At 42.3% G+C, this 26,724-nt stretch overlaps 2 protein-coding genes across 2 annotated transcripts in view; one reads left to right on the top strand and one right to left on the bottom strand.

Moving 5' to 3' along the window:
* Positions 1-15,531, bottom strand: part of LOC115790061 (serine-protein kinase ATM-like) — a 25,556-nt gene extending 10,025 nt beyond the window's left edge. Inside the window, exons 1-39 of the mRNA XM_030743715.1 lie at positions 14,832-15,531; positions 14,520-14,615; positions 13,386-13,504; positions 12,509-12,654; positions 12,162-12,326; positions 11,867-12,032; positions 11,512-11,750; positions 10,351-10,520; positions 10,041-10,219; positions 9,496-9,867; positions 9,195-9,398; positions 8,883-8,984; positions 8,476-8,710; positions 8,259-8,390; positions 7,993-8,118; positions 7,813-7,902; positions 7,347-7,533; positions 6,837-7,030; positions 6,684-6,763; positions 6,414-6,569; positions 6,073-6,148; positions 5,706-5,848; positions 5,500-5,617; positions 5,243-5,413; positions 4,868-5,043; positions 4,436-4,679; positions 4,149-4,264; positions 3,923-4,049; positions 3,616-3,815; positions 3,027-3,201; positions 2,450-2,608; positions 2,142-2,274; positions 1,978-2,073; positions 1,692-1,863; positions 1,464-1,605; positions 1,188-1,364; positions 625-802; positions 352-457; positions 85-243 (exon numbers count right to left, since the gene is read on the bottom strand). Of these exons, the coding sequence (XP_030599575.1) occupies positions 85-243; positions 352-457; positions 625-802; positions 1,188-1,364; positions 1,464-1,605; positions 1,692-1,863; positions 1,978-2,073; positions 2,142-2,274; positions 2,450-2,608; positions 3,027-3,201; positions 3,616-3,815; positions 3,923-4,049; positions 4,149-4,264; positions 4,436-4,679; positions 4,868-5,043; positions 5,243-5,413; positions 5,500-5,617; positions 5,706-5,848; positions 6,073-6,148; positions 6,414-6,569; positions 6,684-6,763; positions 6,837-7,030; positions 7,347-7,533; positions 7,813-7,902; positions 7,993-8,118; positions 8,259-8,390; positions 8,476-8,710; positions 8,883-8,984; positions 9,195-9,398; positions 9,496-9,867; positions 10,041-10,219; positions 10,351-10,520; positions 11,512-11,750; positions 11,867-12,032; positions 12,162-12,326; positions 12,509-12,654; positions 13,386-13,504; positions 14,520-14,591 (6,002 nt within the window). The 5' untranslated portion in view covers positions 14,592-14,615; positions 14,832-15,531. The remainder of the gene's footprint in view (positions 1-84; positions 244-351; positions 458-624; positions 803-1,187; positions 1,365-1,463; positions 1,606-1,691; positions 1,864-1,977; positions 2,074-2,141; positions 2,275-2,449; positions 2,609-3,026; positions 3,202-3,615; positions 3,816-3,922; positions 4,050-4,148; positions 4,265-4,435; positions 4,680-4,867; positions 5,044-5,242; positions 5,414-5,499; positions 5,618-5,705; positions 5,849-6,072; positions 6,149-6,413; positions 6,570-6,683; positions 6,764-6,836; positions 7,031-7,346; positions 7,534-7,812; positions 7,903-7,992; positions 8,119-8,258; positions 8,391-8,475; positions 8,711-8,882; positions 8,985-9,194; positions 9,399-9,495; positions 9,868-10,040; positions 10,220-10,350; positions 10,521-11,511; positions 11,751-11,866; positions 12,033-12,161; positions 12,327-12,508; positions 12,655-13,385; positions 13,505-14,519; positions 14,616-14,831) is intronic.
* On the top strand, positions 15,255-26,724 carry LOC115790060 (protein NPAT-like). The gene is made up of 17 exons (XM_030743714.1): positions 15,255-15,484; positions 15,665-15,783; positions 15,921-15,981; positions 16,087-16,159; positions 16,344-16,384; positions 16,660-16,902; positions 17,280-17,355; positions 18,080-18,203; positions 19,206-19,297; positions 19,418-19,499; positions 19,645-19,741; positions 19,868-19,984; positions 21,313-22,695; positions 23,235-23,335; positions 23,821-23,914; positions 24,057-25,381; positions 25,992-26,724. Exons 1-17 carry the CDS (start codon positions 15,448-15,450, stop codon positions 26,070-26,072), a joined length of 4,146 nt encoding a protein of 1,381 aa, XP_030599574.1. The 5' UTR covers positions 15,255-15,447; the 3' UTR covers positions 26,073-26,724.

Raw genomic sequence — 26,724 nt, 5'->3', positions numbered from 1 at the left:
TGGAAAATAATGGGTCAATAAAAAGAAAATGGGATAAAACCTTCTAATTATTTACATTAGTGTTTTCATCGAGCCACTGCATACCTGCGACTTTGTTCCATGTTAGCTTTGATCTTGTCCACATAGATCTCGGTGTACAACAGAGCGGTGAAGTGAGCTGAGCAGGACTGAGCGGCCTTGGCCACCTCCAGGTAGTTCAGCTCCAGCCAGAAGTTTGAGTCGCACACTGTGCCACAGGAGTTACTGCAAGAAGGATACCCAATTTATTTCCAAGGCTTGACATGCACACTTTTGCTAGGGCAGAGGCAAGAGGAGGTCCAAACAGTATCTGAATAATATTTGATTAAAAACCTTCCAGCTTCCAGTGGCCTCTGTTGGTGTCTTAGATAGTCAATCACGGCAAGCATGGTACGCAGAGAGGTCTTATCATACACGCCTTGGCTGGCAGTGTCGGACTCTGTAAAGAATAAAATAGATGCTTACCTCAAAGCAAACAAAAACATGCAAACTCCTGAATATTATCTACCATTCACCGTTATAAGAGTATAGAGAGTATAAGAAATAAAATGTACCAAACCATCAGGAAAAGAACAAAAAGATCATTATTAATTGTCACAGACTCACCAGAGTCAGAGGTGAGAGGAGTGGTGGAGCGACTTGAGGCCTGAGCACTTCTACAGCAGAAGCTGAAAAAGTCCTGAATGTGGGAGGAGAGCAACTCCCTAAATGACCCATCAGAGTCATCCAGAAGAATGGAGTGAATGATGAGAGGCAGTAACCTCTGACAGCAGTCCACCCACACCTAAAGATGGAGAGAATCATGGAGAATCAAAGAGAGAGACAGAAGGAGGGAATAAGGGAATAAGGTGAAGTAGGATGGATCTTTAATATGTATTAACATTCAGTATGTGACTGAATGTAGACTACAAATGTTAAATAACATTTGTTAATAATAAAAAAGCACAAGTTAAAAGTAATCCAAGAAGTGGCTTCTACTGAATGAATAATGAAGATGCGAGTAATCCCCCAAATCAGTCCCTCCCAGTCAGCCTATATTATTATTGGATATGTTGAAAATTTATTTTCTCTTCCTTGCTTGAAATGTTTATATTAAAAAGTACAGAATTAAGGCTGAGTGAAGTTGATCGACTTCTAAAAAGTTCTTAAGATAATTTCCATGTGCTCACCAGACAGAGTGGTCGGGACAAAAGCAGAGCGTCGCACCTGACCCCTCCGCTGTCTAACAGCGCCGTGCACAGAGCCTTCAACCAGCTGCTATGACTGCCCGCCTGGGGAATCCAAAATTCCTGGCTCTCCAGCTTTTCTCTGGCATCTGTGCTCTTTTCAGCAGCCACGGCAGCCACCTGACCGAGGACAACAGCCAGTAATAACATGCACACATATAAACTGAGCTTGCAGCTCTTGTGAGGTAATACACACACACACACACACCTAAAACCCACCTTGTTCTTGGCTGTTCTGAACGGATTGAGGTAAGCCAGCATGGGGTCTCTGTTGTCTTTGTGTTGCTCCCAGAAGTCGACTCCAGACTGAGTTGCGAGGATGTTCTTTAGGCACTGAGCTGCTGCCCGTCTCACCTCGATTCTGACAGTCACAGCACAGAACACATCAACATTTCCACAGTCATATGTGTGAACCTAACAATTACAGAATTTTAGGAATCACCATACCGCTGCTGAGTGAGTGCGTTGTTCATGCAGTTGAGGACGATGTAAAGACACTGTGACTCAGTGGAGGTGAAGAGGGAAACAGCCTTTTCATACAGAGGGTCTCTGCCATGAAGAAGGGCGATATTGGAAAAATCCACTGGACCCAGTTGTCCTAGACAGCTGCCTGCAGCCTCTGCAGTAGGAGGTTTGCACTTTGAAAGTAATGCTAAAACTGAAACTACGCAAACTGTTGACATGGAGGACAACACAACTTAGGGTTTCTGTAAAAGTTACTTGATATTTTTACCCAGAATGTCAGCTCCTCCAGGGTGGTTGGCTGCTAGTTTACAGAGCTGCAGGAGACTGAGGACCAGCTTCACCAGCACACTGTCGGTCGGGTCGGCTAAAAAGGACGACACAGTTAGAAAACGTTTTCATGCAGAGACCATTTTCCCTCCTTTAGCATCACACCATGGCACTCTTTGAGAAGCTCTCTGATCTGTCCCTTGTTGTCATGCAGCTGTCTGGTCAGTTCCTTTAAGCCTTCGAGCCTAGTCAGAGGTAAGCAGTCGCAGGACGTCACTGATAGGAAGTGGGCGATCTCCTGTAGAAGGGAAACATGAATTAAAGTTCCCTCACACTCTCACACTCTGTAGCATGTAAAAAAAATGCTAAGGTGGCCCAGCTGGTTCTCATTTTGCATCAAGATGATGACAGAAGATCTAAATGAACTTTCAACACACAGATATTGCGTTTACACATGTATCTGTTGCTGTTACCTGTCTCAGAGTGAAGGCGCCAGCGTTATATTTGAGTTTGTGCTGTACAGACCGCAGCTCTCTGAATTCAGGGATATCAGGGAAAGGCTCCAACCTGCTGATGGATTCCTTTAACTTCTGTTGATTTTCTATGACAAGGAACTGCAGCAGACTGAGCACCTTCAGGGCAGAGAATTCAGAATAAAAATCATGGGTACTGAACAGATACCACAGTTATTCTAAGACAAAATAAACCAGAGTTTGTTAAGTTACACATTAGCAAACATCCTCACAGCTGTGCACAAATGGCACCAAAATACATTTTGTGTTTTTAGGATAATTTTTTTATGTCTAAAATCGCCATGACTTAAGAAAGGTGGTGATTTAAAGTTATTAAACTACAAACACATGCACTTAAACATCTTACTTTAGTGGCCTCAAGCTGCAAATTTGGGAAACATTTAAACACATACTACTGCATTTGTGTGCACCTTCCAAAGATGATGCATAATAAAATACTTATGTTAATAAAAAAATAATCATCAAGTAGTACACTAGTACATTTAGCACAGCACGCTCTGGCATGTAAGTCACTTACCTGCTGTGAGATAGAGGGTCGGCTGGTCACCTGAGCAGTTAGAGTTCCAATGATGACCTGTAGGTGGCAGTCCAGAGCGTCATCACAGAACTGCAGTGACACCCGACACACAGACATGAGGAGGTCACAGCAAAGAGAGAGGCTTCGGGTAGAAACTTCATCACACTGAACTGATCTGTGGTTGGGAGGAAAACAGAGCATGCAGATGTCAAGTTCATGCACGTAAAGCACAATGTGTGAGAAATGTCTGAAACCCAGTCCCACTAAAACTGCCCCACTAATGTAGCTAAGGTGGGAAAATTTAGCCAATTTTTTGTGTGGTAAATGACACAGTTTGAGTGTCTGCTTACCCATTTTTATCAAGAACATTCACGGTAATGCATGCAATCTAATGATACGCTAATTAGCTATGCACTCATGTTGCTTTTGCCAATTAGCCAAGTGGAGCTGTAATGCCTGGTTAAGACTGAATAATAGAGTTCAGGTTTAGTCCATGGACCAATAATCCTATTAATCTGAAAGCTTGCCCTCTGCGCTAATTGAGTATCCCACATCATGCATGTGTAGGTTTGCCTGCGAGTGCACCGACCTGCTGTTAATATGGTGAATGAGTGTGTAGATTATATCTCTGAGAACAAAGGCCCAGGCTCCTCCCAGACCGTCCTTCACCTCCCTGAGCAGCAGGCTGACAAACAAATGGTACATGAGGAGGATGCGGTGACGCTCGTAGCTGTTGGTTGTCTCCTCTGCTCTTTCACACACGGCGAGCAGAGTCCTCTGGATAGAAATCTACAGCACAGAAGATGTAACATTATTGCATATAAAAGAAAATATAGAGAAAATGTGATCATTTCCCAAAAAAGTTTGACTGGCTGACAATATATGAGACATCATACCGGGATTTTTGACAGAATGGCTACCAGTGACTTGTGGTTGGCACTGTGGCACTTGCTGAGGTAGTCCAGTGTAGCTTTGATGACATATGAGCTGAAGTACGGGGGATTTGGTACAGGGTCTAACTCTCTGAGAGACATCAAACGGACATTTTAACTTCCATTTTTAACATACTTTAAAAAAAATAAATAAATAACACTACCAGAGAAAATATTTGTTTTTTATTACCCAATAAAGCGTTTCAGGTCTGCTGTGTCTCCTTCAGCTCCACTTCCCTCATACAGAGTCATGAGCAGTTCCACTACAATGTCCGGCAGGTTACTGTGGATCAGGCTGTCGATTTGCTGTGGACACATTTTCAAATGTGAGAATTTGAGTTTTAGAGCAAAGAATATGTATCATTTAACTGTGGCACGCTCAGTCAAGCCTGTGACCTTGATAACCTTTTCTCAGATCTTAGTACTGACAAGCAGGAGTCTGACTGCAGATGCACTGTAGATAAAAGCTGGCGTTACCTGTTTACCCAGACAGCTGGCATCTTTGAGCAGGTCGTACACCTTGTGGGCCTTCTCTCTCTGCTGTGCAACCTGCGAGTCCTGGCCCGGCAATGCAAAGTATGGCAAAATGTTGACCATGATCTTGGGGAAACAGTCGGCCAATAAGTCCCTCCAGTCCTTTTCGAGACACCTGCCGATAGACTTCAACTGTTCAAAGTCATCCAGGAAGACCAGGCGGGGGATCAGCACCGGGGAGGAAGAGCTTTAAGGATATTGGAAAAGGACACTCTATCACAATTGTCTTCATACAGTGGGTCCTAAAAATAACACCATCTGCAGTGTCTGATTTAATGTAACTACAGCAGACTGACTACACAAGGGAAAGTAACTCAGTGAGCCATATTTAAATGAAGGTTTTAAAAAAAACAAAACAAGAGCTTATTTTCTCACTTATAGAAATCTTTGACTGTGTCATGGTCCAGGAGACTGTAGGGGAAAGATCCAAGAGTGTAGCGGTCATCAGACTGTCTCTGTGCGAGCCACTCAGCCACCAAGTAGTTCAGGTGAGAGCTGACAAATGTTTTTACGCTCTTGTAGCCCAGCGCTCTGGAGACGCTGCACAACATCTGTGGTTAAAAAGTGGACAGAAACAATTCATGTCACTCTGGGCTTTCAGAGGGTTTTTTTTGTTTGTTTGTTTGAAAGGGGCAGCTTCATGTTTTTAGGTTATACAGTGACATACCAAGGGCTCTTAATCTCAAAAAGTTCACTCAAGTATCAGTAGTTATCCAAAGTTTTACTTGCATCAAGACCTTAAATTGTTACCTTTTTTATGAGCTGCTCTTCAATATTATTTTCTTTATAAGACTGGAAGAGTGCAAACAGGGACTGTTTTTCACACACAGGGCTACAACACAGCACAACAGACAAGCTCTTTAGCAGGGAGGCCTTGCGGTTGAACATCTCGTCGTCCTGGTCCTCCGAAGAGCTGCTTCTCTGTGTGTGATTGCGCAAACACCACATGTTAAGGTTGCTAAAACATGAGGGGGAAATAAAAGCATATAAAACAAATATGATCTTACCGGCAGCTTCATCCCCTCCTGAGCCTTCAGGTAAATGGTCTCAAAGGCTTTCCGTTGGTGTTTTAGTGGCAGCATTTTCCTCTTATCTGGATGCTCCGAGCTCATGTCCAGAAACAGCCTGGAGACGCGATAGCAGTGATCACATATCCATCTGTGTCATCTTGGTTTAGTTTTATGTTTATTAGTAGCCAGAGTTTGAACCGCACCTCTCCAATGAAACGGCCACCAGCATGCGGACCTGGTGGTGGGTGTCTGCGAGGTGAGATGGAAGGACAGCAGACACAGGACAGTCTTCCTCCGTGTCAGACCTTCTGATACTAAGGACGGCCCATTTACAACATGGGTCAGCCTAACCAAACGGAAATGTTAAAAGGACAAATAAAAAGGATGCCTTTATATCATGATATTAAAGCAGTGCTCTACATTTCTCATTCTATAGCCTCAGTTTTGGTGATCATCCATGAGCGTTAGACTAAACTATTTTACAAATAAAACAGTGAAAGTTGCTGTAGTAATGAGACAGTCTTACAGGCAATACCAATAGCAGCACTATTGCCTAATTGCAGATTTTACCTCCAGGAGAGCAACCAGACATTGCACTAAAGCAGCTCGCACAGTTGCCATGCATTTTCCCGTATGGCTCAGGATACTGAAACACAGCACAACGGGAGCATTAGCAATAGTTTTGACTGGGGATGCGTAGACTTACACAGAAAACAACGCATTTATGTTTCAGAGTATAATACTGTAGCTATCCCTTAAAAAATAGAATTTCACATTCCAGAGAAAGGTCATTTTACACTTGATTTTCCTCTATCAAGGACTCCTCATAGCATGCAGATTCTTCATTTTAAGAGGTTTATTTTAAAGAACAGTCAGTCCATCTATTCATGGTGTAAAAACATGCTTCTAACCAGAATCCAGACACCACTTGTAGCAAGGATCCCTGGACATGTTTCATCTCCTCAGGCATGTGATGGGTTTTGCCCAGGCTCTTTATGGAGGGTAACAAACTCATCAGTACAGCAGCACAGATCTCTTGGTCCTGACGATATAGAGAACACAGGTCCCTGTGAACACAGCAACAAATAGATCCTTTTATCACCACCAACACATTAAGTCACGTTGGGCAGACTGAATGTGATTAACAAATGCTCTGGCAATAGCAACCAGAAAGCTCATACGCCAGAGGACGGAGCAGTGAGTCGAATTCCTCTGGAGAGAGCGAGTCCTCGGCAGGAAGCTTCTTCAACAGGATGAGATACTACAAGAGAACCAGACGTAAGTGTTTGCCACGGTAACGGTAACCCTGACCCTCCAAACTAGCTGCTACCCACCATGTTAAGGTGCAGGGCTTTACTGAAGTCCATCTGCTCCACTAGCAGCAGCAGCCTGCGTCGCACCTCTTGCGGTTTGAAAAGCAGACCGTGGACGGGCTGGACGGAGCCGCACTCACACAGGAACTCCAACACTGCGAGGAGCGCCAGGTCCTGCTGGGCCAGATGATTGTCTGCTAGAAGGCTTTTCGCACCTGCAAGGAGGCGAGAATAATGTTGTGCATTTTTTTTATCCACCGATGAGATGATGAGCGACTTCGTTAGTGTCTGGTTGATTCAACCTACTCAATACATCACATCTTTTTGAATGACGTAAGCAAGACTTATTTGTGGTAGCACATGGTGATCCATCAGTGAAATACACTGGCTGCTGTACATATGTGAAATTCTGCCTATTTGCTCTATAAATAATAATAATCTCTGTAGCAGGTGCTTCAGTAAACATGAACCATTACTGAGTTTGTTTGTTTTTTTAAAGAAAGGAACAAATGAGTTCAGGACTCCACTTACCTGGGCCACATGAAGCGTCAGTGTTGTCTCCTTTGGGCCTGTGGTTCCCACTGGTGCTACTCTGGGGCTCTTCACCGTCATCAAACAAATCAACATCATGGCCCTGTGGAGCTCTGGTCATTTCCCACTCATCTTCCATGTGATTATCCTCATCCACAGCACTCACTCTTCTGACTGCACTGCTTATCTGAAGAGGCGAAGAAGGGAGCTTGATTCAACAAGCCTGCGCCCTGTTCTTCATTTGTCACCTTGTTAAAATAATGGCCTAAGTCATTTTTTTTTTAGGGTTTTCAGAAAAGACCAAAAAAAAAAAAACTCAATGAAAAATAGAAATCTACATGATTTAGGCAAAAATAAAACTTTCATTAAAAAATGACTTAGGACGTTATTTTAACAAGGTGATAAATTAAGTTAGTCATTTTTCTGTCTTTGCTCCACCAACATCTATAATCTGTGACATACTCACCAACAGTTTGCAGATTTCTGCCAGCTCACTGAGGAGGCTGGCCGGCAGAATCATTATAAACAAACCAGAGGAGGCGGGACAAACATTGTCCTGCACAAACACATTTAATATCAGCTGTCAGTGGATGACTTTGACTTAAAAAAGATACAGATGTTTTTCTAAAAGGAAAACTTTTGTCACCTTGGTTTTTCTGCTGGCAGACTGTGTGCACAGCTTCATAACAGACCTCAGAGTGCTCATGGTCCCCTCCTCTGTCATCTTCACTTTCACACTAGAAACAAACTCGCTGAAGTCCTGGGCCAGGGTCTACCAACAAGAACAGCCCCAAAAACTTGAAAGTTAAGGTTCATGTTTCATTTCAACTTTTATTTTGGAATAAGGAGCAGAAAAGCAAGGGTTCTCAGCCGACTTCTAATCAGACTTTAGGAGTATAGATAACTGCTTACCTTTGCTTTAGTGAAGAGCTGTGAGTGGCAGGCCTCCTCCTCAGTTAGAAACCCAGTGGAGACGTAAGCTGCCAAAACACCGGTCATCTGACTAAAACAACGCACCAGACACTCTGGAGGGGTGGACTGAGACTGCAGAGGGTCCAAAACAATAAATGTCAGTGTGTCACTGTGCAAGACAACACACATACACGCACACACATGAACTTCAACTCACTTCAGGAGAGAAGCAATTGAGTAAATTGTCAGCCACGCAAAGCAGGGACTGCTCCAACTTGTTTCTGAGGCCAGGGACGGCAGCAAACTGACCGTCGGCCGATGCCGCCCTCACTGACTCGTCACATCTGCAGACCTCTGACGGTAACGCGTTGAAGCTGAACTGCTGGTACAGTCTCTCGATCTGTTCCAGGTTGTCTTTGGCATCGGAAGATATTTGTTCTTGAGAAAAGGCACTTTAAAAGGAAGGAGTTGCAAAGAGGGTTTTATTCCAAAAGCGATAATTACAGAGAAAGCAAAGAGAGTTGATGCAGTGCAGAAACCAGCTGTATATTAAGAATTATGGCTAGAAACCATATACAAAGCTAAAAGAAGTTGAAATTAGGAAACAAGATCGCTTCACCTCACCTTTCTATACCATAAGTGCCCAGCAAAAACTTCAGGCCAACTCTGGTATCCTTCAGAGTCAAGGAGACCAAGATGTTCGCTATTAGATTGTGTGGAAAGTCTCTGCAATTAAAAAGAAAACCCATAATAAAAATGTGTTTATCAGAGCTTTATCTTAAAATTACATACAAAAATAGACAGACTAAATACTCAGAAACCATCCAGAAACATTTAGAAAGCAAAAATATTAACAAGTCTGAGGATTTATATCAGTTTATCAGTACTAGACTGGGATGAAACGCAAATAACAGGGAAAAGTAGCAAAGTGCCAACCTGCAAATGATGGGGTGAGGTCTGGAGCTATCCTCCATCTCATCACTCTGGTCACTCATCAGCATCCAAACTATGAGAGTCTCCTTCAGATTAGGTGATGTAGATCCTTCTATGGCCCCCACAAAGTCCCAGCCTGATGTTGAGATGAGACTTTTTGGGACTGGACACTTTAGCAGGGCCTGGGCAAGACACAGTGCAGCGCTCCTGCATGGCAAATAAATGTGCAAACAATCGAATCATATAAACAGCTTTTATAATATTAACTAAAACTACCACTGCAATGAGAAAGGACAGAACTCACTTGGATGGTTTGCAAACAGATCCAGAGAAAAGCTTCCAAAACTCTCTGTCCATATTGATCAGTCCTCCCTGGATGATGGAGGACAGCAGGTCCAGGCTAAGGAGCTCTGTCTGGGGCGAGCTGACCCCACGCACTGCCAGGACCCATACCTTAACCCAGAGTTTCCCCAGTTCCATCCTGTGGACCTGGGCTCTCTCTGGGTAGCAGGCCTGGCACGTGGCCACCTCCCTCAGACAGCGAAGCACATATAACCCCCTCTCTCCTCTCCGCTGCTCGGCCAGGAGCTGGTACAACACTGACAGCAGCAAGACCAGCTCCTGGCCAGGTACCATAGATGGGTACTTGGAGGTGAGCACAGTGGTGATTTGTAGCCTGTGAGATGAAATGAAAGATGGGAGTGTCTTTACGTGACGCTGAAGTTAAGGAAAACAGCAAACTTCCACGTCTCAAGGCATACTTGAGGTGCCATAAAATAATCAAGAAAGACAGTGACTACTTTACAATTAATAAACGCGTTTATATTAATTGTGTCGTGATTATCGTACCACGGTATGACATCAAAGTCATTGTGCTGAGGCTGCAGATGGTCACGGAGGACCCCCCAGCCCAATTCAATACGCCGGCGCTTGCTGGCTGCTCCGTGGGTGGGACTGCCCATCTGTGTGGCTCTGATGGAGGCCTGGGTGACCTCCAAGATATGGGTGTCACTGTCATCACTGAACAGCTACAGCAAGCAAGAAATTCAAGAGAATTTAAAGATTTAAATCGTCCAGACATTCAACTCTTTTAAGCTTCCTTACTGAACTTCTGATTGTGATGTGCTCTGAAGCATACGTGAAGTTTTGTCTTTCTCACCTGGTGACAGATGTCAGCTGTGAGCTCAATGAGATTGTCTTTGACAGCTATGTGTCTGGTCCCTGTTACGTACTTCCCTCTGCTGCCTATGTGACTTATCTCCCTGACCAAAGCTTCATATAGGTTGTACAGCAGACTCTGCCACCTGGGCCAGTCCTCAGCATGTGCACCTGCAGTATGAGAGAAAGGAGCCACCCATTATTGGTTGTTTCTTTAAGGAAATTTAAATGTTCTAGTTCATGACCTTTAAATTGTGATTTTGTATTCTGCCACCAATTGTGAAAGTGAACCCTGAGTTCAGCCACAGGTTTGAACTGTATTTTTGAGGTTTTAAGCAATGAAATTTGAAAGACTGGTGCATTGCAGTTGAATTCCCTTTTAATTATTATTATTATTGTTTGTCACAGCGTCTACCACTCGAAAACACAGTTGATCTTCTTGAGAGCTTTCATTGGTGGTGAAATTTGAGCTTTATACACTTTGTTAAGTGCACCTGTTCAACTGCTCATTATCAAAAACATCTATTCAGCCAATCACATGGGAGCAATTCAATACATTTAGTCATGTAGACATGATCAAGATGAGCTGTTGAAGTTCAAGTTAAGCCTCAGAATAGGGAAGAAAGGTGAGTGAAGTGACTTTGGATGTGGTATGATTGTTGGTGCCAGGCAGGGTGGGTCTGATCTACTGGCACTTTCCCACAACCATCGCTAGTGTTTACAGAGAACGGTCTGAATATCCAGCTCTCTGGGTGAAAATGCCTTACTGATGTCAGAGTAGAATGGCCAAACTACTTGGAGATGATAGTCAGGCAACCGTAACTCAAATAACCGCTCGTTGCAACCAAGATATGCAGAAGAGCATTTTTGAAAGCACAACACGTTGAACCTTGAAAGTGATGGGCTACAGCAGCAGCCGAAGACCACACCGGGTGCCACTCCTGACAGTTAAAAAAAGGGAAACTGAGGCTACAATTCACACAGGCTCACTCCAGTTGGATTACAGAAGAATAATAGAATATAGGAAAAATAGGATGCTATGACTTTTGCTGCCATATTCAGTGAGTGTAGATCCCACAATAATGCCTGTCCATCGAATACTAACAACAGGATTGACAACCACCGAAACAAACATTTAAAAAGCAAGAAAACCAAAAAGAACCTGTGTCCTGTGTCTTGGCTCCTTTGGGGTGGTGGACACAAATCTGCAGGTTGAAGAACTCCACAATCTCTTCTTTGAGAGCAGTACTGGGCCTCATATCTGCCCAGACATACAATACAGAAGGCAGGAGCTCCTCTCCCAGTCGACACACCCTCATCCTACAACTCATAGCTGCAGATCTCAAGAAGACGTTCAGAGCTGAGACGAGGTGCTCCAAAGCAGTCAGGTGTTTTTCCTGCCTAATACGATTTTGTAAAACAATAAATACATAATTATTACATTCATCACTTTACTGCATGAGTAATACCAGAACATTTATTCACTGCAAAACAGAAGCAGCGTTAAAAGTTTTCACCTGACATTAAGCAGTGCTTTGGGGAAAAAGCTGAATAGCATGTCATTGAATCCATCGGTCTGCATGCAGCAGCCCCTCACCACTGTGTGGATCACTCTGCTCACCAAAACACGGTTGATGGAATTGGATGAAGAGCTGAACAAGTCACAGTATAACTCCAAAAGACCTAAGGGTCAAAAAATAAACACAAATCCATCAATTCTTACTTTCATTGGCTTCTTGATGTGTAAAATCATAAAACTCAACATATACGCATATGAATTTCCACATATTTCTAGACAAACAGCTCACTGACTCTGCCACTGCTGTGAGGTGATGTCACACCAGTACTTGCGGACAGAGAGGATGTCCTTTACAAGGAGGCTGCTATAATCTTCGCCGAAGGTCGAACAGCAGTATGAACTCCGCAGAACCTCCAGCACGTGTTTCAGCAGCTCACTGCACTTCAGACGAGGCCCACCTAGAGGAAGAAGGGGACACTCTAACTGCAGTCCCTGCAGTTTATTCAACATGTTTTCCACTATGTCTGATGAAGTAATGAAAGACCCTCTTTAAATATAAATATATAATAACATTCTCTAATTTGTTACGTCAGGCATTCATCTAAAATTGTAATAAATTGCAACCTACTCACGCACTTACGTTTATTTGCACAGCGAATGAAGTATTTGATCAGGCTACATATTTCAGCCATCTTCTTCTGCCGCGTGGCCTGCATGGTTGCAGTGATATTGGATTTGCTGGATTGCCTGCTTTCCGTCTCCTTCTGGACATAACGCTGCAGAAACCTGATGCAGGAAGTGCAAAGCAGAATAGATCTTTTTTTTTTTTTTTTTTTTTAAACATAAGCCATTTGTTCTGGTAGATAATTTAACCTAACTTTAACTAAAATCCTTGATGAATTACAAGCATATTGCAAAATATGGCAGCATGGTGGCACAGTGGTTAGCACTGCTCCCTCACAGTTAGAATAACATCTGGAAGGCCTGGGTTCAATTCCACCTTGGCCCAGGCCTCTCCCTCTCTCTGTGTGGAGTTTGCATGTTCTCCCTGTGCTTGTGTGGGTTTCCAAACATTCCAAAGACATGCACTTATTGGGGTTAGGTTAATTGGCTACTCTAAATTGCCCATAGGTGTGAATGAGAGTGTGAAAGGTTGCTTGTCTCTCCGTGTTGGCCATGTGACAGGCTGGCGACCTGTTCAGGGTGTACCCTGCCTCTCGCCCTATGACAGCTGGGATAGGCTCCAGCCCCCCCGCGACCCTGAACAGGACAAGTGGAAGCAAATGGATGGATGGATGGATGGATTGATTGTAAAAATATGAAATGAGAGCAAATTTTTATGAAATAACTTTGTAGATGATGCAAAAAAAAAACTGAAGTAAAATGAAGCTTATATGATGAAAAGATGATGAGATCAGACCAACCCCTACTGTCACAAAAAGGTAGAAAATAGCACCTCCTCTGGAAGTACCTCTTATGCACATTTATACAACTGCAAATATTCCAAGGCATATTACCTGAAAACAGCATCCCATGTGAGTTGCTTGGAGGCTTTTCCTTTAGCTGATGAGTTACGATCCAGTTCTTGCACAATCTCTGGAGATCGAAGAAGCCGTCTGAAGTGCTCAGCTTCTTTCTGGTAGCAAAATGAGGACAAATAACAAGGATTTACATTGTATTATTGAAATGCGTTCAGTTCAATTCGGGTTTATATATTTAGCACCAATTCACCACAACAGTCACCTCAAGTTGCTTTATACTGTATGGAAAAGACCTTACAGTATTGGAGAAAACCCCAACAATCAAGCACTTGGTGACAGTGGGATGAAACCACCGGCAGAACCAGTCTCAGGGAGGGGCAGCCATCTGCCACGATTGGCTGAGGGATGAGGGGAAAGAGAAAAGAAGAAAGAGAGCATAGAGAGATGGGGCAAAACACAGACTAAAGGAGAGAGAAGAAAAGTGTGTAATGACCTGCTGCAGTGGTGTATTAACACATGGGGAGTGAAAAGAGACTGATCATCACATGAAGTCCTGCAGCAGTCTGAGCACTGTGAGGTCTTTTAAGATATCACGAGACTTGAGGACAAGGATTTTAAATTCAGTTCTGTTCAGTAATTATGTATAAAGTGCAACAAGTGAGAACTTGTGGACCTATAGAAATGATAATCATACTAATATGGCCAGCAGCTCATGCCAATATTTTTTCTTTCTTATTTTGTTTTTGTTGTTATTTGTGTCAGGGAATCAAAGAAATCTTTAGCATAAAAAAAACAAACAGATTTTAGAGTCTTTCAGCTGTTCATTACACTACCTTTGTATACTTATTCAGTGTAACATCAATACAAGGCACAGGTTAATGTCATCTTATTTGCAGGTGTGCAAGAAGTAGAAGTATCAGTGGTGCAATCTGAGGTTGGCCTCAAAAGCGGCGGTCCTTACTGATCAAGATACTTCAGGGTAAGAAGAGTTCAGATTTGAAGGAAAGGCTGAAAACGTGAATTAAGGGATGGCTGTGGTGGTTACTGGTGTTAGGCTGCTTTGTCATGGGGCCAATTGGGGATTTGTTTAACCTAAATGACAGTGAATCACCTATGAATTCCACCATTTGAGTTTTAAAATGCATTTTATGTACTATTAGGAGTTTTCACCTTCCTCTCTGTAGCTTTGTCATTCTCGAGTCCTCTGCAGCAGGCCAGGAAATCATGAAGAACCAGACTCATAGTGCTTCACTGTGGGTGTACACGCTGCAGGGACAAGAGCTGTTATTCATCCGCTTTATACCCCCACTATTATTACTTACTAGACACTGTAGATAGCTACCATTCAACCCAAGCACTAATCACTGCGTCTGCTCATGCAGACAAACTACTATAGCAACACGACACTGGCAGGTTAGCTTTTTAACTCCTTTCACAAACGTCCATTCAAACACCTGAGCTGTTTTAGGTCTGTTCACTGACCTCAAACGACTGCAGCGATTCCAGCTGCGGAGCTGTCACACATGCCGGTGCAGGTGTTAGATGAGGTTAGGCACAGTGATACTGGCCATGCCATAACAACTTTGCCATCTTGTAGAGCCACGCACACGAACGCACACGTACCTTACGCGTGATATTCCCGCCCCAGCAGCAAGGACGAGCTGCTCACATCACTTCCTTGTCCTGCCTGGCATTGAGTGAGTCCATTCACTTTACTTTCAACATGAAAACAAACGTAATAGTTTGAAAGGTGCTGTGTTATAGAAGTGGTATATGATCCACTGAAGTCACGTTCAACCTATAAATTCCGGTATATATAAGTAAAACCTTACAGAGTGTTATGGAGTTTGACTTTTTCAAATCGGACTCCAACTACCACAATTCCAAACGTTAGTTCGTTCTTGATACTTCCGGGTTATACGTGCTTGAGTTCCCCGCCTTTTGAGTACAGAAGCAGTATTGTGAAGACGTCGAGTTCACAATAATATCACTGACGTCGTTTAGTTTCAGTCCGTATATCCAGTTTCTCTGAGGCTTTTCCTGAACATGGAGTTACCTTTTCACTATTGAGGCCGTTTTAACCAACAATTAGTCGGTCATGTTGCTGCCGTCCGACGTCGCTCGGCTTGTTTTGGGTAAGTCTAGTCATAGGTAGCAGACGACGTATAGCTGTAGGGTTAGCCAGCAGTGACAGTGGAGTGTAAATGAATGGCTTAAATCCTACAGTCGTTAACGGTTGATTATCTGGCAGTTTGAGGCTAGCCGTTAGTTTGTTGTAATGCTGACTGAGGTGCTTGATACCGTCCTTCCCCCAGGGTACCTCCAAGAGGAGGGATTGCCAGCTACAAGCCAAGCTTTCATTCATGAGAGCCCCAACCTGAAAGAGTATGCCGAGCACACTACAGGAGATGGGACTATTCCTGCTTGCGTTTTTGTAAGTGTACACACACACACACACACACACACACACACACACACACACACACACACACTCTCCTTGTAAGTCTCCTCACAGCCTGAACCGTCATGATGGTAGCTGATTCCATTTACGTGTAATCTTTCCTCTCACAGTCTATCTTTGGGAAGGGCCTGACAACCATTTTAAACGAGTATGTAGCTGCTAAAACAAAGGGTAAGCCGTCTAACCAACGCCTTAAGTATTTGTTTTACCATTTATAACTGACTGTTATTCGTGGGCCGCGCTTATGTTGCTGATAATTACTCATACTTTCAACAGAGTCCTGTCATGAGGTTCCTGTCGTGATGACTTCATTGTGGAAAAAGTTGGATTTTACACTCAACCAAATTAAGTAATGAGCTTCACTAATAATTGTGCAAAAATATGATTTCAAAATTGATGATTAAAATATCAATCAGTGCTGATATTATTTGTTAATTAGTTGTTGTGACACAAAACATAAACCTCTATTGCTGTGTTTCTGAACATTAAAACTTGCAGTGAATTGGTGGTTATTTTTCTGTATCTGTCCTTAGGTCAATGCAGAATTCACCTGCCGTATCAGCATGTCAAAGAAGTAAGTTTGTCAGGTTGTTTGTTTTGATGTAATAAGCTAATATGAAAATGCAGCTGAAAGTGTCATCTGTAATGCAGTGATGCATGAATGTGCAAATGCACATACAAAACAGGAACAGAAAGTTTTTGAAATATAAAGAACTTCTCAGTAAAAACGTAGTCTATACATCAAATTGGGAAATTATCACTGTCGTTGATTAGAGTAGTCAAACAGTGTCTTACCATTCAGGTTTACATGTAATCCATTTACTCAGCTGCAGCCTCTGTCTGTTGCAGCACGTTCACGTATTGGATTGGCAAACTTGGCTAGACAGCGGGTCCTCACCGTGGCTTCTGCTGGTGGTGTTGTCTGCTCATCAGTTTCTGAGACAAGCTCCATCATCAGCCCTGCGCACACCTCTCACAGCATGCTGGGCCACTCCACCCCAGTGTGCTACAGTGGTCCCAACACCAGACCAGCTTCTGGAAGTGGCACAAACCAGCATATTAATGACAGCAGCAGATTAATGAATACGCCCAGTCAGTATCAGAACACATAATTGAGTACATATGTAGGTTTATTTAATATAGTTGAGGTGTTTTTATTTTAATGTTTCTCTCAGTCATTGTGTAAGTTGTACTGGCACTCTTTCTTACTGTGCAGACATGCAATTGATGGTTTAACCTAACATGTTAGAGCTGCTGTATATGAGCAAAGGTCTGGTTATACGTGTAAAAACATCTAATCGTGCATTTGTATGATGACCACAGCTTTCATCATTTTCTTTATGACTTTTTAAAGATATAGCAAAGGTCTATTAGGTAATTATTGGTTTGAATGCTTGCAGGCTAGCTAAGTCATAAAATCTAGCTTTTTAATAATACATATTAAAACCAACATAATTTCTCCATTACAGGGGATTCACCTGTGCAGATCATTGTTTCAGAGCATCGGCTAAATCCAGGCCCGCTGTCTCCTGGTCGAAGGAAATGGTAAGAATAGTTGTTAATGCTTTAATATAGTTGTTGTGAACTAAACATCAGCCCAGAGTGCTTAAGACAGACATAAGTAGATGGAAAAATGTGTTGTACACAAATTGTGTACAGACCTGGCTTTTAATTCCGATGTGACAGTCCCAATGAATAAACCTTTTTCACTACAGAAAATCTGAGTAATGGTTGCTGAAAATGCAAAGGAGTATTTAGTGTATAGTATAAACCAGAATGTCAGTGATGTAGTAGCTCCTCTGGCTCAAGATACAGCACTAATTTAACAAATTAATCCTTAAAATGACCAATGTGGCCTTGACATTGAGTACAATCATTGTGTGCAAGTTTAAATTAAATTCTGACCAATACTCTAGGAATAGTGATTCTTGTAAATTGTGGATGGACAAACAATGAATGCCTCGCCATGGAATAAGCTCCTCTGTCCTTTGTCCGGATGAGCTAAAAACATAAATTGCATAATTGTAGTTCATTTCAAATGACATAAATCAGTCAAAAGACTTTAATATGTTATTCCTGTCAAAACCAGTCAAAATGTCCACAGTCAGGTGAAGCTTAGTGTTTTTCTTATGTTTGAATCCTGATTGATTATCTTCTGCATGTTTTATTTTTGTTTGAGATTAACTTTGTTGTGCTCATGTCGTTATCCCCATGGCTTGTTTAAATTGCTGCCTGCTCTAGAATTTTTTTTTTTTTATGTTGCCTTCAGGGACACGCCCAGAAAGAGAAGTGGTGCTCTGAGTGGCTCCAGCGTCCCGGGCAGGTCTGCCACGACTGCTAACAGCATCAGTGCAGAACCCCAGCCTGAAGAAGTTGTCGATGAAAACTTCCCTGTAAGTATCCCAGTGATGCTGGGTTTTCTAAACACTGAGAAAACCTTTTTTTTTTATACAAACAGTTTCACTCGTGAAATCATGCGATCCATCCTGTGTAAAAAAAATTTAAAAGTTAGATTCCTGAGTTTTTTTGGACAGTGATACAATTTATGTAATTTTGTATCTGTACAGCACCACAGTGGATTTAAAATCATGCAGATTTTATTAAAGTGCAGACTTCTAGCTTTAATTGAAGGGGTTTACAAAAACTTTGCCCTAACTGTTTAGGAATTACAGTCATTTTTATACAGTGACACTAAGCCATTAGTGTTTATTGATGATGTGACTGCTGATAGAAGTCCAAGTAGTAGGAACAATCTTTTTATTTGGCACTGGCAAAAATTTGTTTCTTTTGAAGGGTGGGGTGAGCAGCTTAGTAATTCAAGAGGGACATTTAGGGAGCCAGTTGAGTTGGTTTGGGGATTGGACTAGGATGCCCCCTGGACACTTCCTGTGTGAGGTGTTTCAGCCATGTCCTACTGTGAGACCGGGGCAGAGCCAGGACATTCTTGGGAGATTATATCTGTCAGCTGGCTTGTGAATGACTCAGTGTGTACCCCCCAGATGAGTTGGAAGAGGTGGCCAGGGTGAGGGAAGTCTGGTCTTCTCTGCTTAGGCTGCTGCTCCTGTGACCCGAACCCAGATGAGCAGTAGAAAATGGGTGGTTAGATTTAAATTTAAAATTTAGATTATGTCAATTTTTCCATTTTTGTCAGGCACCTTTAATTAAAGTGGAAAGTCTACACTTCAGTCACATATTGATTACTTTATTGAAAATCCACTGACAGTGTCCAAAAACTTGTGGATCTAACTGTATTACTAGTTGATTGACCTTCATAATGAGGTTCAATATTCCAGATAAATTTCAGTAAGCACACTGAACAGTCAGTTCAGGAGAAGGAGAAGCACACGTTATTGCATTAGAAATTGCATACTCTCTATTCATCTTAATCATTACAGCAACTCGTGATACAAAATGCACGTGACAAGATCCTGGGTGACAGATCATTACAAGAGAAGCTTGCTGAAAACATCAACAAAATCCTTGCGAAGTAAGTAACGAGATGGAACTCTTCATTGCCTCTGCATGTGTGTGAAGTTGTTGGGATGTATTCTGCACAGTTTTGCTAATGACTGTACTGTTTTCTACTCCGTTTCATCGCTACTGTCAGTGAGCCGGCACCCCAAACATCAAAGAGTACTTCAAGTACAGTGGAGACAGACCAGTCTATAGATGAAATCCTAGGATTACAGGTACTTTTTTTTTTTTTTTGTAAAATCTTGCTTATAGTATTTTCACTTCATTAATCCCTGCTTATTTTTCTGTGGGATGTGTGAAAAATGTGTCATAATAAGGAAAAAATGAATGGCAACAATTAACTCATATATATTTTTTCAGGGGGAAATTCATATGAGTGATGACGCCATCCATGACATTTTGGAGCAAACTGAGTCTGACCCGGCTTTTCAAGCTCTCTTTGACCTCTTTGACTGCAGTAACTATGACCTAATTTACCTTAATTTGTTTTTAGTCAGAGTACCTCTGAGTAATGGTTCTCAAAGGATATAACAATATAATTAAAGAACCTCTTGTAAGACTTACTATAAATTTATATTTGCAGACAAAACTAGATTCACAGATGGAGAAGCAGGAGATGTCGATACGAGCACTAGTCCAGAAGAGACCGACAGTGCTGGGCCTTCATCTACAGTCAGACCCCTTCACAATGTTGATACAGGTATTCTATTAGAATCTAAAAGTAGACTGATAAAAAGATGACATATGTACCGTATTTTTCGGACTATACGTCGCTCCGGAGTATAGGTCGCACCAGCCAAAAAATGCATAATAAAGAAGAAAAAAACATATATAGGTCGCACTGGACTATAAGTCGCACTTTTTTTTGGGGGGGGGTTGATAGAATCCGAGACTCAGAGCACAAATTCCATCTTGAACGGCAATTTAAAATAATAATGGATTAAAGAACAGGACGAACACGGTTACACCTACGTTATGCTAACGTAGCACATTCAGCTACATGACGCACAACGAACACGTGTTCGGTATTGTAACGTTGTAAACACACTTCCAAAGTCGGCGATATTCACAACAAAGGTCGTCTTTATTAACAGAAAAACGGCTGCTGTAGGCCACAGCCACGCCAACCACAACTACAACAGCGGAACAGCAACACACACACAGGCAAGCTCTCGGTCTTTTTCTCTCTCTCCATGCTGCCTTCACGAACCTCCCGAACAGTCCGAAATCCCACAACATCAACACGCTCTCTAAGAGAATCGCTACAGTATGTTAACGTAACATTAAGTTATTCAGATAACCATAGCATAAAGAACATACTAACAAGTTAACCAAACCATCAATCCATTGAATTCTTCATCCTCGGTGTCACTTCTAAACAATTCCGTACACTCCGTAGACGAAGCGCCGCTTCCTCTTCTGTGTCGCGTTAGTCAGACTCGTCGTCAGCTGCAGTTCCAATTATTCCAGCCTTTCTGAATCCCAACAGGATGGTTTGTCACTGAAGCCCATGTTTTCTTGATCCATCCAATGACTTCCAGGAAAGTTGGGTGGTGCATTCTCCCAGTTGCCGTTAAGCTGTGCTCTCCATCCATCATCCACTGCGCCCACAGGTTACGCAAGACTGCCTTAAAGCTGCAGTTCACGGAGATGTCAAGTGGCTGGAGTATTTTGGTTCATGTGTTATAAATGTCACATATACGTCGCTCCGGAGTATAGGTCGCACCCCCAGCCAAACTATGAAAAAAAGTGCGACTTATACTCCGGAAAATACGGTAAATGCCTGGAGGAAGTCTGGAAGAGGCTGAAAAGGTGTAAGGCTTAAGGTTCTTGAGCTTCTAACAGTATCTTAAATTAGTTGAACATGTTCTTCTTTTTTTTTTTTTTTTTAAATAAAAACATCTCCTGAATTGACACTATGTTCATTCAGTTATTATTTCCCTGTTGAAGATGGACCTGCCTAAACAACAAGGAGAATAGGAACAAACTAATCCTTGAAATCTTTTTTTTTTTTGTCTTTTTATTCAGATGCCACACGCAGTGATTCAGCTGCTTCAGATACAACACCAATGACAGTGAAGATGAAAGCTGGGCAAGAGCGAAAGACAAGGAAGCCCACTGCTATAACGCTGCTAAAGAAAACAGTTCTTGGACCCAGTGGCAGACCCTCCAGGATTGAAAACAGTTCAGCCAGACTGATAGTGAGTCAAGGGGATCCCCGAGGTGTCTCATCTGCTCCAGCAAACTCAAACAGAAAAGAAAAAGATCCACTTTTCACTAACAGTGTTAACGAAACACCAATGGATATTGATGAACCACTGAATACACCTCCTCCTCCTCCTCTGGACAGTTTGTCCACTCAGGAGCCCCCCACAAAGGACACTACTTCGATTGCAGACGTCTTCGGTGAATCATCCACAGATCCCTCGCCAATAGATTCTGGTGCTTTTCCTGCTCCTGAGGAGACATCAGCCTCAAATGTGGACAACCAAAAGGAACCTATACAATCACAAGAGTCTAAAGATCAACCTGCTACAGCTACCGCTTTATCTTTGTCTCCCGTACAAGTTCAGCTGAACGAAAGTCTAGTGCCAACCGCTGAGCTACCTAGGACAAGCGATGGAGGAGACACTCTACCAGTTTCTACTTTCTCGGTAGCATCTGAATCTGTCTCAGAAACATCATCTTCTACGGATACTACAGTTCCAGCTGTCTCACCCTTGTCAGCATCTACTGCAACACCTGCCACACCCACATCTGCTTCTACCTCTGCAACTCCAACAGCTGCACATGCCTCATTCACAGCTGTCTTACCCGCATCCTCGTCCTCTTTATGTGCCCCTGTTTCTTCTCCTCCCGTAGCTTCAGTTGCAGCAACAAGTGATCTGTTAACCACAAGCAAGGCTGCAACAGACCCCAGTAATGTACTGTCTTTGAAGATAATCATAAGTGATAACCAGGATGAAGGTTCTTCCAGTGACACAGTCTTGAACCAGGCAGTTTCTAGCATTTCTGGGGACAAGATTCCTACCATCTACCTTTCCTCTCCAGCCAAGTCAGTGGGATGCCCAGAAACTCCAAAGGCCAACATGGATGAGGTGGCGCAGGCAGTTAGTGGCTTACAAAGATCTGAGGCATTTGCTAGTCCTCTCGGCAGCAAGGCCGGAGCAGTAAATGCATCCCCATTAACTGGGACATCACAGACTCAGCAAAGTTATATAATTCAACTACCACTGGATGCCACTAATGCTGCCCTCCAAGGAACCAGCTATTTCTTTGTAACAGAACCCCCAACTACCGATGCTGAAGGCAGACAGGTGCTACTGCCTGCTGGTGTCTCAAAGGGACAGCCTTTGCCCACAGATCAGTATGCAGTGACAACACCAACTTGCTCTCCAAGTTTCTCCACTGGTAAGAGACAGAAGACTGCAAAACTGGGTTATCTTACAAAAATGTAATCTCTAGGTGAATGTGAGGTTTACCTTTTATATAAGAATGTTTCATTTGTCACTTTTACTGTAAGGGTGGTAATATGAAGTAAGCAATATACAGTGTACAACGACATACTTTTCCACATTAACGTGTTTAAAAAGATTAAGTTATTCTAACAGAAAAATCTGGGAGTGCTGTGAGTGAGCGTAGTTTATTTTGAGTTTGTGTAGAACATCCTTGTCTAACCTGACACACACAGTTTAACACAGTGCTAAAATATTTAACCATCAATGTATTATCAGTAATTAATCTATTAATTTGCACTGTAAAAATGACCAATTACACAAAAGGGCCAAAGAGTATGCGTTTTTGCTTAAAAACTGTAAATACTGTAAAATGTCTCATAATAAGGAAAAATTAATGGCAACAGGCCGTGTCCTCATGGTCAGTCCTTTTTCTTAACTTTAGTTAACGTTGTCAGTACTGTAATGATCAGTTATTTGTGTTCTTGTTTGAAGGGTCAACACTCATCTTGCCATCACCTGTTAAGCCCACGATGCTTCCTGTTTCTGTTGTGGGACCGAATACTCTGGGGAAGGTGCACATGGTGTCCAATCAGGTAAGATATTTTACTGTTAGTCAGAGCATATGGTTGAGAGTTAAACAGATTTCCTTTCTCACTGTTTTTATCAGAATGATGGAATCATTATTTTATCTTATCTACGATAAAGCTACTTTGTCTTATCTTAAGACAAAATAGCTTGAGGTTGAATGTTAGATTTTCATGAAAGTTACTAAGCACTTCATGTCCAAAGAAAACCTTGACTGTGAGTTTTTTTTTTTTTTTTTTTGCAAACCACTCTCAGACCAAATTGGCCCCTAAATAAACAATAAGATCCAAGTCAATGCCTTCACAGTATGGTCCTGGTCAGTTTTGACCAAGGTCAATAATTCACTCAGTGTCTACCAAATTTTGAGCTCTTTAGAATGTATAAATAGCCTGTCTGATATAAGTGGATGATTATTGCTTAATTAATGTCCAGAAAGTAAATAGTGTCTCTTCTGAGATAAACCACATTAACCAATTCATTGTTACATTTGCAGCTTGTTGCCATACCAAATCCTGTATCAGTAGAGCAGACAGAAACTGTCCCGTCCAAAACTCCCACACTTGTGAGCAAACAGTTTCCAGCTGCTGGTAAGTTACAGGTTAATCTGCTCTCTGCATGCTAAAGATGGCTAAAAAATAAAAAGAAAATTACATTATGTTATCAAAGAATGACTGCAGCATTGCTCTGCCTATTGTTTTAATACCAGTCCCTCACTTCTCTAAATTCTAGGCACTGAGACAAATCTGGGCAGTAAGGTGGTTCAACTTATGTCTGCTGACAACACAGGCCAGCAGGATGCAGCAAAAGGTGCCGGTCACAGGAGAATTTTGTGTTTTGATGCTTCTGCAGAAGTTCAGCCACAAACTGCTAAAACAACTAAAACCTGCGCAGCCATGACTCCAAGTACATCAACATCTGTCCAGCCAACTGAGAAAACTAATACAGAGACGGTCGTTCGAACAAGACCTACTATCCTGGGTGGCAACAAACCCAAGAGAAGGATAGAAACTGTCAGATGTTTAGCAGGTCCACAGGCTGGCTTAGTGAAAGAGCCCTTTTCTTTACAACAGCACCAAAAAGACCTTGTTAAAAAGAACTCTCGTAAACAGGATCATAACGTCCACAAGCAAGATTCTCAAAGTGCCAGTACCAGCATTGCTGATGCTTCAAAGGCTGAGGCTGGAAAAAAGTCAGAATCAGAAAAAAGATCAAAATCTGTTGAGAGGAAACATGGTTATGATGCATGTAATGATGACGTAAAAGCTAAGGATTCTCATAACTCCAGGTCAGTGTCTGATTCTGCACTGAAATCAGGAAGTAGGAAGGAAAAAGAGGAAAGCAGCAGGAAAGAATCTGCAGAAAAAGCGCCTTTGAAATCACGTGAGGGACGTGCAGAGAAGAAGACCCCCTCTCAGGAGATGCCAAATGTCACAGCTAACAAGGAGAATGAAATGAAGGGTAGCATGCAAGAGCAACAGCAATCAGCACCTTCATCCTCAGCATCAAGAGACTTGAGCCCTCCAGGTATCGCTCAGCCGACAACTCAGAGTCAGTACAAAGCTACAAAAACCAGTTCTCTGGCTAAACAGGCAGCTGAGATGCTTCATGACATTCAAGGGCTCAGCTCTCCGTCAACTCCAGTCAAAGGGCTTGGAGCGGGCAGTTCAGACCTTCCTGGGACTGGCAGTAAGCAGGAAGCGCCTTCTGATTGTCCCAGGACTCCTTCTCAACAAAAGGGAAAGGGTAAAGATGGAGAAGGCACTCCCAAGCATCTAATGCCTCCCAACACCCCGGATGTACCTAGCTGCAGCCCTGCTAGTGAAGCCGGCAGTGAAAACAGCATTAACATGGCTGCTCACACACTCATGATTCTTTCACGTGCTGCTATCGCCAGGACAGGCAGTCCACTGAAGGACAGTTTGCGTCAGGAGGGAGTAGGAGAAAAGTCGCCTACCAGCTCGAAGAACTCTAAGAAACGCAAACAGCCTATTTCGACATCCAGCCCCCCTCCAAAGAAAGAGTCAAAACAATCTCCCAGCAAAAAGAAAGACTGGGTAAGTACAGCACTGTTGTTTTTCTTATGAGTGCTCAAAGCACTCATGAGCAGGTCAAGTGTGCAGACTATAAGAGGACTGCCTTAGCAGTTTAGAGATGGTACAGATTTGGCAGCAACAATTCTTATCCTGGTGATTATATTTGTCTTTTTTTTTGCTCTTTAGTTTGCATCCATTCAACACGTTTGTGTTTTGGTGTGTAATGAGCATCAAAGCCACACGGGGCCACAAATGTTTTCCTTTGTTGATAACTGGCAGAGACAAGATGATCTTTCAGTCTTTATCAGTCTTTTTTTTAAGGTGTTTATAATTTATTAATGATATATCAAAGAAGAATTCAATCTGATTTAAAAGTAATCCTTGTTATTGGCAATGTAATTCATGGTGCCTTCAAAATGTGCCAGTTTGGGTTAATATAGTACATTTGCAGTATGATGAAGGAGGAATGAGGTGTTTGGGCAGACCCCTAACGGCCTGGGGCCCTGTGCGGTTGCCAGCCTTGCACAGTAACAAGCTCTGCGTCTGTTTTGAAAGCATTCGTTAATTCGTTTTGTCATGTAACTGATTATTTTTTTTTTTTGTTGTGTTGTTTTGTTTGTTTGTTTTGCAGGAACGGAAGAAAATTATAGATTATTTCCCCCAAGACTTGGATGTGGATAAGTTCCTGTCTTCACTTCACTATGATGAATGAAACTGGACACACCAACAGGAAAGGACTGCCATCACTTACTTGGGTTACTATCCAGAAATAGAATGAGCCATCTGCTAACACAGTATCTATGGTTCCTATTAATATTTTTACCCGAGACATTAAAGTTGAAATGTATTTTTCAGCTATGTGGGAATTTGGCATTTCTTTCCCCCCAGCGTAGGTGATCTGGAACATAATCCTGTTGCAGCAGTAGCAAAGCAACCAGTGCACTTTCCATTTGTTTTAGTCTTTGTACTCAGTAATGAAGAGGACATTCATTTACATTCTGACTAACAGTGTTTGAACAGTTTTAATTTTGGGCACTTTGACAGAGTGGGTGCATGTCGTTAATGGTCAACTCAAAGAATTGCCTTGGTCAATATTTGACTTCTTTGATAAATACCGACCTATTGTCCGCTGACAGATAGGTCGGTATCTAAAAGTACACTTTGGAATATGTTTCAATCGTACATTTAAAAACACTGAAGTATAGTGCTTGTTTTTGAATTGAGAAGAGATTGTTATTTGAGAAATAAAAAAGGAATATGTGTGTGTGTATATATATATATATATATATATATATTTTGGTAACACATATGCATGTATAGGTCCTCCTTTTTTGGCAAAATCAGATGCATTGTAGAAGCTGTTC

The sequence above is a fragment of the Archocentrus centrarchus genome, chromosome 13 (assembly GCF_007364275.1).
Source record: "Archocentrus centrarchus isolate MPI-CPG fArcCen1 chromosome 13, fArcCen1, whole genome shotgun sequence".
Taxonomy (NCBI): domain Eukaryota; kingdom Metazoa; phylum Chordata; class Actinopteri; order Cichliformes; family Cichlidae; genus Archocentrus; species Archocentrus centrarchus.
Note: the sequence above shows the minus strand (reverse complement) of the source record. Positions and strands in the feature narration are given on the sequence as shown.

Excerpts from the sequence above, each read along its gene's own strand:
- LOC115790060 (XM_030743714.1), top strand. The coding sequence starts at position 15,448 with ATGTTGCTGCCGTCCGACGTCGCTCGGCTTGTTTTGG. Across the intron at positions 16,385-16,659 it reads CGTATCAGCATGTCAAAGAA|CACGTTCACGTATTGGATTG; the intron begins GTAAGTTTGTCA and ends TGTCTGTTGCAG. Across the intron at positions 17,356-18,079 it reads TCTCCTGGTCGAAGGAAATG|GGACACGCCCAGAAAGAGAA; the intron begins GTAAGAATAGTT and ends TGTTGCCTTCAG.